Consider the following 17,659-nt stretch of genomic DNA (forward strand, 5'->3'; position numbering starts at 1 on the left):
TGGGCCACTGGTTTCAACAGATGATACAGAATAAAAACCACAGACGGAAAATCTCCCATGGGAGAAAGAAGGGTTTTTAGAGAAAGTTTGAAAAAAAGAGAAACACATTAATTTTGTTAAAATTTTTTATATTAAAAAATGGCATGAACTTTCTATGTAGAACAAAACTCTTGGGAAGGGAAAAGTGGACAAAACCATTAAAACAGAAATATAGTGCTTCAAATGAATCCCATCACCTTGTGATGTCTCTTATAAACAGTCTCTAAACCAACACCAGATACAACAGTCAATCCTACAGAATGAGCAGCAGTCCAGGGCCTCCACACTACTTCATGCAAAAAAAACTGTTTAAATTACGCCAGAAGGACCTGTTTCCTTTGTATTAGCTCCTGCTTCTGAAGAATTACAGTTCTTAGCAGGGTGCTCACTCACCAGCACTTAGAGTGCCTCTGTGCACCTAGTGCAACACCCAGTGAATGGCATGAAGGCAAAGAAAGCACTGCCTAGGACTCAATGCTGCCTTGGAGGCTTACAAAACAGTAGTTACAAGTTCTGGAGTGTGCACCACATTGCCAGCAATGGGATCTGTCACAATAGCAGATGTCAAAAGAGTTAAGCTAATATTTCTCTCTAAAGTACATCTGAAATAGAAAAATCTTTTAATATACACCATTTGTAAACAAAATTGCACTTGATTTTGCTTTTTTAAATGATCTGAATTACACTGTAACAGTTTCTCTCTTTTTTCTTTCTTTCTTTTAATCATTGCTAGAACCATGGCTCTTTAAGTCAGGACTCTTTTTTCTATTTTTTTTTCCCCCCTCAAAACTATCTCTGCAAGATGTAACCTTGGCTTCCCAGGAAACGGAAAGATCATTAGCAATTTCCCCAATCACCTATGTAACTCCCTAAATAAATAAAAATCACAGGCAGTTGCTCCTGGAGATTACATACTATAGTGTTGATGCCGCAGTTCTTTAGAAGATGTTAAACTTTTTAGTTTGACAGATTAAACAATTTAAACATTATAGAAGCTTCAGGAACAACACACAGAAGTTGCATAAATATCCATGTCAGGGTGTGGCAGGGAAAGGGGCATCAATGTTGTAAATTAAGAAACTGGTAGATTTTTCTCTTCCTATGAACTTGTTTTCAGTAACATGTTCTCCTTGTTCTGACACCTCTCGCCAGCTCCCATGCACAAAGATCAAAGAACAGATCAGATGTCATTTCCTCCTTTAATCCCATGGAGCAGTGTAGAAGACTGACACAGAAGCTGATCTCTTCCCAGACACTAGCCATCTTCAACTACACAGCCTCCCATTCTTTACTCCATTTTGGACCTTTCAAAGTGTGTGATCATTCGTTCCTAGGGGGAAAAAAAAGGTTTATTCTAAGTACATTAATTTTAAACGGTCTACATTCCAAATACCTTCTACATAGATCATGCACACATACATTTTCCACAAGTACTTGTTTAAGTTCATTAAATATTTAGAGCAATGTTTCCTAACCATCTAAGAAAATTTTAAAAGAGAGATATCCAGGCCCCACACAAAATTCAACTGAATCAAAATCTCTAGGCTTTCAGACATCAAACCACAAATCAAAACAAACTGTATGTTTTAGAGACAATTAAGATAATTAAACAAATGTTCACTTAAGATTAAACTTTGATAAAACATGTGTATGATTCAGAAATTTAACTTGAAGAAATAGTCAAGTATGTGGGCAAAGAGTTAGCCACAAGCATTTCCATGGTAACACTCAGAATTTTAACAAACTACTAGAAAGACTTAAGTGTCCAAAAATATGGGATTGTGTAAACACAGTATGGTATATATCCATATAGTGGATATTATATAGTGAAATATTACATACTGATTAAAATTATATTGATGAAAAAGTTCTAGAGATCTGTTAACATAACAATGTACATACAGTTAACATTTTGCACTTGAGAATCATTAGGATGGTCATTTTATGTGTTTTCACCACAATTTTGTGAGGCGTTCCAAACGCTTTCTGAAATAAGAGACTCTAGAATAACCTTATATTCAGAACCTACCCAGAACTAGTTCCCAAGACTTTATTGTGAAGCTTTCTAGATGAACTGTGTAGAGGCATATTAAAGAATTAAAAATCAACATAAAAATTAGAGGTACTAACTTTAATCCTTAATATCTGAAGAGGATAGTGACATTAGTAACATTGAATGGTAGTAACTTAAGTATCTTGCTTTGGTCTACTATACTCCTTTCTCAATATTTTTCTTCATTATTTTTGCTTAGATTAGATAAAGGTTAAATCTGAATATCTTAAGACAAAGAAATCAGAAAGCAGGGCAGTATGGTATTTACTATCTAATTTAAACAAAGACATTCTCAAGTCTGACCATATAACTTTGGAAAAGGGGGACATGTAAAGAAAACATTTATTTGAGTTCTAATAAATGTCTATTCTCATCCTTTTTCAGTGATACTCTTACTGAGTCAAATAAATAAAATCTCCCTGAAGAGAGGACTTATATAGACTCCCTATTAAGTCACCAGACCCACAGTTTATGCACATAATTTGGTTACTAACCTCATCTGAATCCAGAAGGGCTGGAAGTGCTCTACAGAGAGAAAAACACCAAATTGAATAATGTAAAATAAAGCCGTAAGTGGTTCATAAAGGACAGTGGAATAATTATTTCAATTTAAAACTTTTTGTACAATTATCTAAGATTTGCATCTCAATAATGGCTCTTTCAGGTGGATGGGGAAAGCAAATACAAAAGAAAGAAGCAAAGTTCCTGGAATTGTATAGAAAAAACAAAACATGTTCTGCATTGTAATAGGACCAATGTTTAATAAAATGACAGCCATAGAAAGGAACTCAAAAATTCCAAAAGAATTATCCCATTGATTTTGAAGATCTATAGCTAAATTTTTCTAAGCAGAAATGTCATCGAATAATCTTGATTACTTTTCTTTGTAGATCATTCCTAATCTTTCATTGTTTAACATCTTTTTAACACTTTTAATTATTCTTTTAAGTAATTTAATCTTACATTTCTAAAGTTAACTACAAGCATTCTATTCTTAGTATATTCTTCAGTTCATTCATTAAAATAATAAAAGTAATACTAACTTTGAAATAAGATTTTTGTAATGATTCAGACTTACACATCTGTCACAGAAGAAGGAACATTCTCTTCTACCCACTTCAAATCATCTTCCTGCTAGAAACACACAAGTACCAATTGTTATTAAAATGAATAAAATATTTCAAGCAAAAATTTAAAGGTCTCAAAAATTTTAAATTTAATCTTTTGTCACTCTGAAATAGTATGTTCACATAATAAATGGGACTGCTAACAGAAAAATCAAATAATTAAAATGTAGAGTGAATCCACAATTCTAAAAAAAAAAAAATCTGCTAATTAAAAAAATCTCGATCTTTACTACCAAAAAGACCTTAGGTTATCAATGAGGCTATGACTTCATTGACAAAAATCATTAAACAGAACCATCAGACTAGTCTGGTATCTTTTCAGGACACAGTGCCAAACCATCAGTTAAAGATTAATAGGTCCTAAACAGAATCACTTGCTGTCTGTTTTTAAAATGTAAATGCAATATATATTAAAGGATTCATAAAAGTAGGCTTAATTATAGCATAGGTAAAGAAAATCATTAAGGTCTGTACATTACTGCTGAGCGGGAAGACAGAGCAAACAGGAAAGAAAAGAAGTCATACTTACTGCTTTATTTACTTTAGTATTTCCATTTGGTTCTTGTTTAGTACTTCTCATTTTCATTCCTTCTAAAGAAGGAAAAAAAAGAGACTGGTTAACTATGTCAATAGACCAGCAATGATTCCAAAAATGGATTTACAGATTTATTTTAAGCTTACTGACATTGAATTATACAACAGTTGTTTCTCCATCTTTTTATTTATGCTGGGAAGTTCAAAGCCAAATTTTTAGTTCATTTCTAATAAGCAGAATGGACATCTAATGTGCAATTATTTGCTGAATTTACCATAGTGTCATCTTAAGATTTATACCTTTATTTTTGCGTCTCCCTAACTTTACCACGTACCAAACTGAGGAAGGACAGTTATAAAATAATAAACAATGTATTTATATCGAAGTTTCTTGATTTTGATACTCAAAATGTTATACAGTTGACCCTGGAACAAGTGTTTGAACTGTGCATGTGCACTTATATGTGGATTTTTTCAATAAACACAATAAATATATTTTCTCTTCTTTATGATTTTTAAAATAATATTGTCTTTTCTCTAGCTTAATTGTAATACAGCATACAATACATATAATATACAAAATATGTCTTAATCAACTGTTTTCGTAAGGCTTCCTTCCAGTCAACAGTAGGTAATTAGTATTTAGGTTTTGGGGGGAGTCAAAAGTTATACACAGATTTTCAACTGCATGGGAGGTCAGTGCCCCTAATCCCCATGTTGTTCAGGATCAACTGTACTTGCTTTACTCTATTTCCAAAAGCCGGCAAATAATATTTAAAGAACAAATAAAAGGTGAGTTTTATCACTACCAAAGCTTTCTTTCAACATAGGTTCCTTCTGTTCATCATCCTCCTCTTCCTCAGACAATGGTGAAAAGGCAAACCTGACAGAACAAAGGTAGAATAGACGGGGAAAAATTAGAAAACTACAAAAGTTGCTCCACTATCTGGGTTTTACAGGACTAATTATTGAAATTGTCATTTATGGCCATCCAAAATATCTGTTTAGTGAATAATAAAATAAGTCTTCCCCTTCAGAAAGCTCTCAATTGCCTATATTAGCAAAGGAGAAGCAGGACAGTATCATATTTATGAATGCAGGCTCAGCCACATACTCCCTGTGCCTTTAGACAAGTTCTCTGTGCCCCAGTTTTCCCATCTCTAAATGGGGATAACAGAACATTGCTCATAGAGGTGTTCAGTCAAAAGTAAATAAGCCACTTCAAAACGTGCTTAGAATAATACCTGACACATAGTAAGCATTCAATAAATGTTCATTTACAAACATAGTATCACACAGAAGTAAGTAAATTCTCGTAATTTAAAATCTCAGTTTCCATGTAGGGAACCGAGAAGATGAGGCCTAATCTGGTACATCTCAGGTATCTTTCCTTCACAACTTCCAAAAGACTCAGCAAAGCAGCTGCCTGATAGGTAATTCCTACAACGCTTTAGCTTCGAACTTGCTCCCCATTTACTGTTGCCTAGTATTTTCATTCTACCATGTTTTTAAATCTCCCTTTCACACACACAAAAAAAACCACACACAAAAATACAAAAATCTCTTTAAAAACTAGAAAAGGATTTCTTAAACAAGACACAAAATATACAATCCACGAAGAAAAAAAAAATGACAAATTTGACTAATTTTTTGAGTTTTTCTATGACCAAAACCACCACTAAAAAGTTCAAAGATAATCAACAAGCTTGGTTATAATTAATAGTTATAAAGTACGATGGGAAAAAATGGGACAAGGGAGTATTACAGTGTATAAGAATAGATGTAGAAGCGTATGTAATACATCATTGTAGCTTATTCCTATTTTCCGTGTCCTTTGTGCAGAACAGGTAACATAGTAGGCCTTTAGAAGGACCTCCTTACAAGAATTCCCCATGGCTGGTGTCTGGGAACCTGGCACTTGACCTGTTCCCTAACTGATAAGGGTGGATCGCTGTGCTTAGACTGTCTGCACAATACAATCTATAATAAAATTTGCTTTCTTCCTGGGAATCTGGAATTTTGGTACATATTATTTGGGTGGTGCTTATGTGATCAGCTACCAATAAAAACCTGATTTTTTCTCCCTGGGAAAAAGAGCACGCTTGATATATTATACTTCCTTAGAAGAGGGCAAGAATATACGGATTTTTCTAGACTACATCTGTGTCTTTTCCCTTGCTGATCTCATCAGATCACTATAGTAAATCTTTGCTCTAAGTACAACTATATGCTGAGTACCATGAGTCCGAAACATATGGGTGGTCTTGGGATGCTGTAACACCCCAACTGGAAAAACAATGTTTCCCCAAAAATAAGACCTAGCCGGATAATCAGCTCTAATGTGTCTTTTGGAGAAAAAATTAATATAAGGTTCGGTCTTGTTTTACTATGAGACTGGGTATATGATATGATATGATATATGACATGATATGATATAATATAATACTGGGTCTGATATTAATTTTTGCTCCAAAAAGTGCATTAGAGCGGATTGTCCAGCTATGTCTTATTTTCAGGGAAACACAGTATATCATTTGAAAAGATTAGGCTATCTTCATGGGGTGAAAGGATGTCATTTATTTTCTTTATAAACCTTTTATCGGTAGGTCTGATCACAAAATTATTAACAGCTAGTTAGTTATACCATCTCATCTTTTTCCCTCTTTGGTGGTGTGGTTGCATGATATAAGCTCCTAACTGTCTAAACACATAAGGGGGAGAAAGGAAAAAAAGGGGAAACAAAAGTAGGGACAGTCACAAAATAAAGGTAGCCATTCCCTAAACAGTTGGGATTTGCCTATAGCTTGACAAAGCAAATTCACATGCGGATTGTTAATTCCAAAGTCAGTCACATAAGTTTTCATTTTACTCTCTATTGTTATGAAGTGGACTGGGCTACTGACTACACAAATTGTTCTTCCTTTCTGGACACCAGACAGGTGTGATTCTCATTACAAGTGTCACAATCTATGCACCTACCTTATTTTCCCATACAAATACTTATATTATCAGATGTTAGAATTGAAAGGGACCTCATATCAATTAATTCAATTAATTCATCCTCATTACATGAAGAGGAAACGAAGGTCCAGAGAGGTGAAAGAGGCAGCATGCCAAAAATCAGACTGCAAATTAACAGAAGAGCTAAGACGGGAACCCAACTCTCCTGATTCCAGACCAGACCCAGTGAGTGTTCCTTAGTGATGTGACGCAGCCCTGACACTGTCACCCACTGAACCACGCCTAACTGATGACATGGCCCTTCAATGGTTAGCAGGGTAAAATAAGAAATGTCCAAGAACCTCTGGTTGTTTGCAGATGGTCGCCAGAGAACCATGATGACAAAGAGGATCATGGAAAACAGCAACCTCCAGATGGCATCGTCCACCCAGAGCTCCCGCCAATCCTATCAAAAGAGGGAAAAGTGCAACACTTTCATATTAATACATTACCTTAATCTTTTGTTCACAAGCCCTTGGCATAGAACAAGAATCACTTATTCATTCAATTTATATTTACTAAGAGCTTGCTATGTACTAGGCATCGTGCTAAGCGCCGGGATACACAGTGCAAGAACAGAGTTCCTTCCCTTGTAGTGTTTACTGTTGTTAAAGAAAAGGCACCAAGTGACTAGAGCACTTACTTGTCAGTGCTTCTTTATAGCTCTGAGAATCTTTGGGGAAGGATTTTTATACAAGGTAAGAGAAAGTAACATTAGATTATTATTTTTTCTAATTTTGATTTCTATTTACTTTTACTAAAATAAAGCCTTAGACATCTCCAGAGAAATGCTACTGGCCACAGTCTTTGTGCTCATGTCTTAAGGACATGGCTTCTACTCAGATTAGCATTATTTACACATACTTAATGTTCAGGACTCTGGGTTTGAGAATTTTTAGTTAAGGTAAGATTGGGTTATCTCTTACAAAATTCTCTCCTCATATTGAGATATATATATATATATATATATATATATATATATATATATATATATATATATATAATATATACATATAATATACATATTGTATGTATATTATATGTACATACATTGTACACATGTATGTACACATATATATGTACGTATATTATATGTACATGTATACATGTAATATATAATATATATTATACATATATATATTATATATATATGGTCAGATCACCCCTCCCCAAACAAAACAAAACAAAATAAAACAAAACAAAAATCCTACCATACCAAGAAATATAGTAATATCGAATATTTAGGAGGAGGGAAGCATTCTAACGTTCAGAGTGGAGTCTTAGCCCTAATTCCTTATAAGATATGAACTTTACCACCGTTGTCAACATCATCATCTGTGTATAAAACAGTGCATTACTCATAAATACATGTGTTTATTACTCACCGACTGGCAAGTCACTATCCTGAACTTCATAGTTGTCCATATGATAAATACAATGGATGCTAAGGGAAAACAAAAAACCTGGTCAGAGCATGAATGTTGGTTTATATCCTCAGTAACATTCTCCAATTCCCACACATCCTTAACTCCTAACACAGCACAATCATTTTCTATCAGTTATTTTAATAAATTTATTCAATACAAATTTACTTAACTACTATAAGCAAGGCCCACAATATGCACTCTTGTCAACCCTTTTTGTACTTAAGGAATAGTGTTATCATCTGGCTACTTCAGCAACCCTCAGAATTGGAAAAGAAAATATTGGAAATGTGCCTTTTTCCAGCATTATCAATAATATGATTTTTTCCCTTCCTTTATCCTTACTATAGTAATGCTAATTTTTCTTTGGCTGGTCAGATGGAAAAAAAGGTTCATAAAATGACTGCAAGACAAACAGCTATTGGTTCCAATCATAGGCCAGAACTTTCATTCCTGGTACAAGGGCCAAAAGGTAGGCAAATAAGCTTGCTTTGGCTATGGTCTAACTAATGTCTATATTTTATGCCAGTTTAGTGACATATGTAAAAGCAATATAATAGCAATGTACCCTCATCTAAAATTCTATGGGCATTTAATAAAGCCTAATAAGCTAGTATTGTCTTCTAAAAATAATCTAGATGCTATATATGGCATTCAAGCTAACTTGCCTCAAGAAAAAGAATGGAGACAGGAGAAGGATACGCTAAGAACTGAAATTACATACGATTGATTTTCAGCTATTACACTTAAAATAAATAAGTGGCTTTCAATCTTTTTTGAACCACAGACTCCTTCAATAATTAGACAAAAGCTAAAGACCCATTCCCCAAATAAAATGTGCAAACCTTTCTGTGTCATTTTGGAGCACCCACTTACGGCCTCTCAGGTTAAGAATCTCTGTTCTAAAAGGATGGCATTTAAACAGCGAGAAGAAAGTCCCGAACTTACCTGCCACTGCCAAGATAAGTGTGTTGGTGAAATGTCGGTACAAAGAGAGTTTTACAATGTTCCTCCGAAGTTTTAATAGCTTCATTGTTTGAGTCAAGCTAATAAATATGTGTTTGCAGGTCAAGGAAATCAACATTCAAAAAAACGAGCTAATAAATTAATCCTCAAATTTCTTTGAGGCTCAGGGTGATACTGATAGAGCTATGGATCCTAGAAGCCTTACAGTTAGCTCTCTTATTCTGTCTCACCAACACCCACAGCCTCACCGTGATTAATAAGTCTTCATTTTTAATGAGACACTGAAGAGAAGACAAAACCAGGATAAAATAAGAATGAAAAAAAAAAAAGAAAAGAAAAAAATGAAAAATGTAAGAAAGAAAGACAGGAAGAAACTTCCTAGAGAAACAAAGATGAAAAAGAAAGACAATCAAAGAAAATGAAATGAAAATGAGTAACAGAGAAGGAAACAGAAGTTAGCATCATTTTCTTTTTTCCTTTAAGGTAGTAGCTCTGTTCTCTATGTCCCAGCTAATCCAGTCTAGGGTCATAAATACACTCATTACCTACAACCTCCCAGAGTCCTACACTTACTTGGTCCCTTTGTGCCATGTCATCAGCTGCCTTATCAATCCTGAATTAAAAGGACCATACAGTTACAATTGGCTGAGAATCCCAGGCAGTTAGGCTCTAAAAGCAGCAACTCTCCATTTTCAGACATTATTCCAAAATAGAAGCTGCCACAGAAAAATAGGAGTGGAAATAATGACTACTAAAGATGGTATCTGCTCTCATGTCCAACTTTCAGAATCAGCAGATATGAAAATAACTGAGATGGAACTTGCTCTGCCCTTTGACAGAGACTTATAGCTGTTACCTAATCATCGGGTTATCTGATTATGTGGTCCAGTCCCACCTCCCTCTCTACTCTTCCCAATATTCATAGAGAATTACAAAGCACAGTTGAAAGACATTGACCTAGAAAAGCTTTGGTCATTTGGACCCAAGATACTTCAATTTCGAACATTTCTGATACATGACAATCCACTCAAATTCACAAAATTACAATTTTGTTTACATTCAGTTGTTTATAACAGTCACAGTCTACCAAGACAATAACATTGCATAATTACACACAGGACCAAATACACAAAAAACAAATTTTTAAAACCCCCAAAAAGATAAAAGTCCAAAAACTTGAATCCTTCATTTAACAGGCCAAGTCCCTAATAAACAAATGCTTGATTTTAAGAAGCAAAAGAAGAAAATTACTCAAATAGAAACTTGTTTGTTATCTGCTAGATGACTTTGCCTATAAATGAATCAGTATTTATTTCAAAGAGTACAAGTTTTCAGACAATTCCAAGCTTTTGAATGATAGTACAAAACATTTACCCTGGGAGGGTTAAAATCTGCTAAACCTACATAGAATTTTAAGAGTCAAACAAGCTTACGTAGTTCCTGAAACCACATTTTAAAAATCAAAATCTTTTCATCATTTTCAAAGCATTTAATAATTCTTAGAGGCTGAAAGAAAGAGCAGGAGCAGAGCAGCTAGTGAGTCTAACACTAAATGGGAAGCACAAAAAAAGTTCCAAAATCGAGGTAAAAATGCTCATTAAAAAATTTTAAAAATAAAAAAAATTTAAAAACACTGGAGCGTTTATCTTTTTGCTCAGTTCACAGTCACCAAGTTCTGATGCAATTTTTTAAATTAAAAACAAACAAAAAGAACTGCTTACCTGAGCCCTTAGGTTGTTAGACTGAAAATACCCTATTCCCCAGGCTAAGGAGCAATCAATAAAATTGGTAAAAACCCTTTGCAGAAAGACCAATGGAAACCCATCTCCAAGGGGAGAAAATGGACCACCATCAAACAAGCCAATGAGAAGGATATCCACCAGCACAGGGCAGTGTCTAGGAAAGCCAAGGGGATAAAGGCCAAGGAAGCAAGATCAGTCTGGGCCTGCAGATAAAGAAAAAGAGGTGGTGAAAAAGAGATGTCTAGAGAGGCACAGAGAAGAAACCAGCACATGATTTTGCATTTATATAATCTGAAATGATTTTGCATTTGAAGTGAAAGAAAATAAAAAGGAGTTACACTTGGCACCTACATCATTCTTCCCTCTGACAAACCATCACGTAGAATATACAGCTGTAAGCATTTCATACAAACTGTCAATTACAATCTCAATACAATGACACATGCTGTTAATCACCACAGAGTTTCTTGTGTGCTTAAAATCCATGTTAAGAAGTGACCACACCAAAAAAGTTATGGTGGTATAAGCCTGCATCCCATGCTATAATTTTGATTTTGGCTACAAATCTAAAAAGACCCTACTCATTTTAAAATTACTGCATCATAAACATACTAACAATTATTGATTTCCAGAATTATAATATAATTTTACAAAGAGCTCACCTCAAAATAAGATGTAAGGCAAGTATCTGTCCACAAACCTACGCTGCTAGTTTTCACAAGTTTATATACATAAAAGATTCTATTTATATTATCATTACCCAATCATCAGAACATTATTGAAAGGATATCCATAAAATAATACAGGCATCAATTGCTGACAGGGCCAGGTTTACTACCAAAGCCAAGGGATAAACAAAATACTACAGCAGAAGAAAACGAAATTGACAGAGGGTTAAAGTTACTAAAAGTCTAAGGAAGTTACAGACACAGGATAGTGTGATTTGAATACCTAATTTGCATCCATAAAGTAGTCTACATAAGAGGAAATTTATTACAAAACTTATTAAACCCAGTTTAATTCAGAGGAAAGTTGAGTTGATAGCATTTACCACCTTGACTCTAACAGGTTATTGCAGAGTGATTTTTAAATAAGAAAATAAATAAGAAAATGACCTAAGCAGGCCAAGTTTTTCACATTACTCCAGCTCTGACATAAATTTCTTTATCACTTATATTTCATTGCTTTGGGTTCCTTCCCCCAAAAGAGCATAATTATGCAATTCTCAAGAATTATGTGAAATTTAATTAATTGCATTTGAAGAAAGCCTTTGAAAATCAAGTGCTGTTTAAGCAAACAGCACTGTCACTTTAAAACAAAAATTAGATTAACCAGCAAATATGTGATTACAATGTTTACCACTTATATAAGAATGGAGCCCACTGCCCAGGAGGAGGAACTAAATAAGTAGCAATTTGGTGACAGATGGGAAAGCATTCATTCTGGGTCACAAATTAATTTATAAAGCTCTAAAAGATTAAAAAGAAAAATGGGGGGGGGGGGCAGCGGTTAGCTCGGTTGGTTAGAGCGCGGTGCTCTTAACAATAAGGTTGCTGGTTCTATCCCCACATGGGCCACTGTGAGCTGCGCCCTCCACAACTAGACTGAAACAACTACTTGACTTGGAACGGATGTGTCCTGGAAAAACACTTAAAATAAATAAAAGTTTAAAAAAAAGAAAAAGAAAAATGAATTATACATACATTTTGAAAATCAGAGCCCAAAAGTGACATAGAGCAAATAATGAAGAAGCTCACAGACGTTTCCAATTCACCTTCTCAAAAACACTATGTCTGAACTGACCACAAATACTCAGATTAAACAGTACTGACCCCAGTGACTCTGAGGACCCCTTCCATGCCAGAGAACAAAAGATAAAGGGCTCCTGCTACCACAACCTTATGAAGAGTGACTCCAAGGCGAGGCCTAAAGAGGAAACAAAAAGATAGTTGAGTACAAATACAACAAACCCCAAGACAAGTTCATGTTGATTAATACAGGCCAACCACTTAACAGAGATAAGCCAGACATACTTGGTGAATTCACCTAAGGAAAAAAAAACTCAGACGAACATATGGTCTTAAAACAAGATACTGAATACTAGAATTCTAGATCAGATCCCTGGTTACTGGATTTTAAAAAACGTATTATAGATATTTCTGAAACATATTCAATAGTATAATGAACCCCTATATACCCAACATTCAGTCCTAAGAGCCATCAACCTATGGCCAATCTGCCACATGCACAGCCCATCCACTTCCCATCCTCCCACGTTATCTTGAAGCAAATCCTAAATATCGTATCTTTTATTTGTACATGTTTCAGTATGTTTTTAAACAGGTAAGAACTTTTTAAAAAACACAATCACAGTATCATTATCAAATCTAAAAATTAATAACATATTTTTAATATAATCAAATGTCCTGTTGAAGCTCATCAGATAAACAGTACATTACTAAGCTCAAAATCCAACAATATGTGAAAAATCTTTTGAGCAGCTTCCGTTTGAAGGAGGAAAAGTCTTAGATCCTGAGGTATTCAAAATCTGCATTTTAACAATATCCCCAGGAGATTCATAAATGCATTATAGTTTGAGAACCAGTACCTTATATCCTGTCGACCTAAGCCTTTAGCAATATTTGTTCTTATAATTTTTTATTATATACTAGAAAAGCCCCATATGGGCTGCGATTTTTCTCCACACTGGTGTATTTTAGAAACCTAGAATACTTCTCAGCATATAGGAGGCATTCAAATATTTGTTAAATGAATACATTCTAAAAATGTAAGCCCCTACCCCCCTAGTCCCATTTAAAGCAAAACTCATTTATATGAATAAATTTTAAAAGTGAAAATCTCCCATTTCTTTAATGCCACGTAAAACAATCCTCCTTGAAGTAACTGTCTATACCTGGCTAGCTCCAATTCCTGTTCTTTTCTTCCTTGAACTCACTCCAGTCAAGCTCACTCCAAGTCCTAAGACTTCCCCAAAACCATTCTTGTTAAGATCACTAACATCCTACATATAGTCAAATCCAGTGGTCAAACCTCAATACCCTTTGACACAATTAATCAATCCCCTTGAAAGAGTCTTCAAATTTTCTCCCATGGCACTGGTCACTCCTCAGTTTCCTCTACTCTAATTCTACTTCATCTCACTGACTTCTAGGTAATAGAATATATTCAAGGGCTCAGTCCTTTGACCTCTTCTCTATATACATTCACTCCTTTGGTGATCACATCCAGTCTCATGGCATTAAATAACATCTACATCTTAACGACTCCCAAATTTGTATCTCTGCCCTAACCCTTACTTCCCTCATTTGGATATCTAACGGAACTCCTAACCTTGCCCCTCCTGCAAACTTATTCCACCTAAGGTCTTCCTGAACTCAGTAACTATCCATTGCCTCCATCCATTTGCTCACAACAAAATAGCTGGCATCATCCTTGATTTCTCTTCTCTCACATCACACATCTGATCCATCAGCAAAGTCCACTGACTCTACCCTCAAAATATATACAGAATCTAAACATATCTTAGCACCTCTTCCCCTGGATGCCCACACAGTTCCCTCGCCAACTTGAGATCTTTGCCACTAAGACCTATGTCACTAAGTGTCTTCCTTGACCACCCTATTTATAATTGCAAGCTCCACCTTCTGCCTGGCAGTCTCTATACCCTCTGTGCACTTTATCTGCCCGAGTACTTGTCACTGACGTATTAGATATTTACTCACTTATTTGTGTCTGTGCCCCTCCAAGTGTAAACTCCAAGTCTTTTGTTTATTTGCTGTATCCCCAGGGCCTAGAACAATGCCTAATATATAGAAGGAACTCAATAAAACTTTTTTGAATAAAAAATTATTTTCAGACTGTTACAGCAAGAACGCTCTTCCCATAGAAACTCTGATTTGCAAAATATTTTGGAAGAGTAAAGTCACTGTAAATTTACTCTCAAAGTTTCGTATTTCAATGACATTCACTACATTGCAGGTTTTCCTACAGACGCTCCTCGAATTCTCAGCTCCGAAATGAAACACTAACATTTCTCCACCTTTTACAAATCTATAAAATTTCAGAACTATTTCTTATATCAACTCTTTAAGAACTATTACCCTGGGAATCTGCAATACTGTTTCAATGTAATCAGCACTTTAATTAGCTTTTTCACATAACTAGTTAATGCTTACTTGACTATGCCATACCCCAGACTGACTATGATGACCAGGGTTCGAGCCAGTGAGCGTTTAACTGCCGAAAGCAGCTCTGCAAGGATCAAGGCGCCTTGGACTATGAGAAATAAGAAAGGGGAGAAAGGTGCTGTAATCCAGGTTTGAGAAAAGGTACAATTGTCGAACAAGAATGTAGCTCTCTAATACTCTTCAGAGTAAGCACTGATATTAATCCCACTAAAAAAGAATACTCCTTCAATTTTTACAAGTATACAAGCTGGTATGAAGGTGAATAGCTCAATTTACCTTCCCTTCCCACCCTCCACTTCACTAAAACTTCAGCAGAATACCTCACCTTACTTGGACAGTTTTTAGCATCTATGGAATAGTCTCCCCATTTTTAAAAACTGAAATATAGCTATACATAGGAAAAGACAAAACACACACACATTTTCAATTCATTTTCACATCTACTACTTTCAAGCCTTTTCAAAGACCAGGAAAAGATCTAATTAGTGTATCTTGCAACAATAATTATCAACAATTAAATGGGCTGATTAGAGAGAACTGAAGCTATCACAGAACACTTCAATACAAAATAATTTCTGTCATTATTTGTTCACCTCACTAAACCATAAGCACCCTCCTGTCTTATTGGTATTACTGTATTTCACCAGTTCTTAGATTGGTGAATCTCCCCCCCCCACCACCAATTTTAACATCTTTGAAATGAAAATGTGTTACAAGCAATAGCAGTAGCTTTCTTCATAGATGTACATAATCATGCTTCCTTCAAAATCAACGGCAATTAAGATTCAATGATGGTATAATCTTTCCCAAAATGGCCATTCCTGTTTTAACTTTCGTGAATATATTTCAGTAAAATGACTCTTAAATCACTGAACCAGTAAGTTGTAAGATTAAAAACAAAAGTCACAATCATAGTGTTCCTGCTTAAGTTATTCTAATAATTAAATAATTGAAAAGTTAAACCTACGTAATGACTGCTAAGCTTAGGAAAATTGTCACACATCTCACCTGCAAATTACTTACAAACTGCCATACATTTTTTGGTTACATACCAGATTCTCCTTTGTATCGGATGTTCTGAAATTCTGCATAGAAGACAGCTTTCTCAAGCATTCCCAGGAAGATGACCGCACCGATCCAAAACTGAATTCTCAGGAGGTCTCTCCAGTAGCAGGCAGACCATGCCAGCCACAGAACACCAAACAGGACATACACAATACACATCACCATGAAAAACTGTCATGGAAGTGGATAAGAAATTAAAAGGAGGATTAAGGCCGAGAGTCAATTTAGAATCAATATATACTCTTAACAAGCTGTAAAAAATATACATCTCATACCTCCTATTTAAAAATAATTATTATATTACTTCAAGGCTTCGTCATTTAGTTACTTTAAGTGGGATCAGAAACTTTAGGGTTGTAAGATGTACCCTGTTTTGAATTATAGAAAGAACATGAGATCCGAAACAATCTTTGAGAAACTTTGCAACTCTAAAATTCCACAAGTCATCAACCTCTTCATGTTACAGATGAGAAAATGAGGCATGAAGAGGTTCACTGACAATCCCAAGGTCACATTCTAGTACAAAGTAAATACAGACGTACAAGCAATATTTTCCAAACTGTTTAGGAACAATTCTTCACAAAAGAATATTGCCATGAAACACGGATAATCTTTCAAGCTAAACTCATTTAATATTGAGGTTAAAGAATATAAGTTTACTTACAATCATCAATGGATAGTCTTCAAGTGTGAGGTATTCATAGGGACCCTTCACTTCAACAGTCACTGCCAAAAACACAGTCCTCAGAATTAATGTAAAGGATGCAGAAATTATTATAAACAAAAACATTGTCTGGTATTTGTTTCATGAAATCAATGAAAATTCCAGTGGGTCATTTACTTTTTTAACCATTTCAATCTGGGGAATATTACATTTGTAGAGCACTTTGAAATTCATGAAGTGTTGTCATGGCTCATGCCGTGTCTGCATAGGTCTCCATGCCTCTGCTCCAGTCAGTATCTTAAGTGGAAAAGCCCTCTGTTCACATTAAAGACTAGATTGGATGCATTTCCTCCACAAAGCCTTCTGTGAGCTGCCAAACTGGAACTTTCCCATCTCCTCTAAATTCCAAACACACTTCATATATACTTTTTCTTACAACACATCACTAATATGCTTTGAAAAGTATAGGACTTCATTCCTTCATTCTGATGCCCTCTGCATCTTCTCTTTCCTTATCTATGTTTTCCTATTGCTTTATTATTTTACCTACTTCAATTTTACGTGACATTGGTACATTAATGTATCATTTTTAGAAGGTGCTTAATAATAACAAAGTGTTTAATGAAGCAGAACAAGTGACAGTAATAAGAATCTGAAAGACAGATTTGTTTTAGGGAAGCAAACCTATGACTATTTTTAAATTGTTATGGATAAAACTATTTAGATAAATTTTACATATGATTAATACATAAAAACTGATTTATCTGAAAAGTGATTTCTATCTCCAGAGACAGACTAATAACTGACTAGTAAACAAAAATTTCCTACTAATGTTTC

General features: G+C 34.9%; 1 protein-coding gene across 10 annotated transcripts in view; it reads right to left on the reverse strand.

Moving 5' to 3' along the window:
• Nucleotides 1–111: 111 nt before the first annotated feature.
• Nucleotides 112–17,659, reverse strand: part of TMEM87A (transmembrane protein 87A) — a 35,887-nt gene continuing 18,339 nt past the window's right edge. The window contains exons 8-20 of one of the 10 annotated variants that reach the window (XM_088797164.1): nucleotides 16,823–16,884; nucleotides 16,146–16,329; nucleotides 15,097–15,181; nucleotides 12,718–12,811; nucleotides 11,672–11,747; nucleotides 9,126–9,230; nucleotides 8,139–8,197; nucleotides 7,056–7,159; nucleotides 4,563–4,636; nucleotides 3,749–3,810; nucleotides 3,171–3,226; nucleotides 2,587–2,617; nucleotides 112–1,369 (exon numbers count right to left, since the gene is read on the reverse strand). In XM_088797164.1, coding sequence (XP_088653290.1) covers nucleotides 1,328–1,369; nucleotides 2,587–2,617; nucleotides 3,171–3,226; nucleotides 3,749–3,810; nucleotides 4,563–4,636; nucleotides 7,056–7,159; nucleotides 8,139–8,197; nucleotides 9,126–9,230; nucleotides 11,672–11,747; nucleotides 12,718–12,811; nucleotides 15,097–15,181; nucleotides 16,146–16,329; nucleotides 16,823–16,884 — 1,034 coding nt within the window. In that variant the 3' untranslated portion in view covers nucleotides 112–1,327. Of the gene's footprint in view, nucleotides 1,370–2,586; nucleotides 2,618–3,170; nucleotides 3,227–3,748; nucleotides 3,811–4,562; nucleotides 4,637–7,055; nucleotides 7,160–8,138; nucleotides 8,198–9,125; nucleotides 9,235–11,015; nucleotides 11,089–11,671; nucleotides 11,748–12,717; nucleotides 12,812–15,081; nucleotides 15,182–16,145; nucleotides 16,330–16,822; nucleotides 16,885–17,659 lie in introns of all 10 variants that reach the window. The other 9 variants (XM_019725414.3, XM_088797161.1, XM_088797165.1 and 6 more) reach the window with 9 other exon arrangements.

This window comes from Rhinolophus sinicus, chromosome 3, assembly GCF_057876585.1.
Source record: "Rhinolophus sinicus isolate RSI-liver-muscle chromosome 3, RSI-T2T, whole genome shotgun sequence".
Classification (NCBI taxonomy): Eukaryota; Metazoa; Chordata; class Mammalia; order Chiroptera; family Rhinolophidae; genus Rhinolophus; species Rhinolophus sinicus.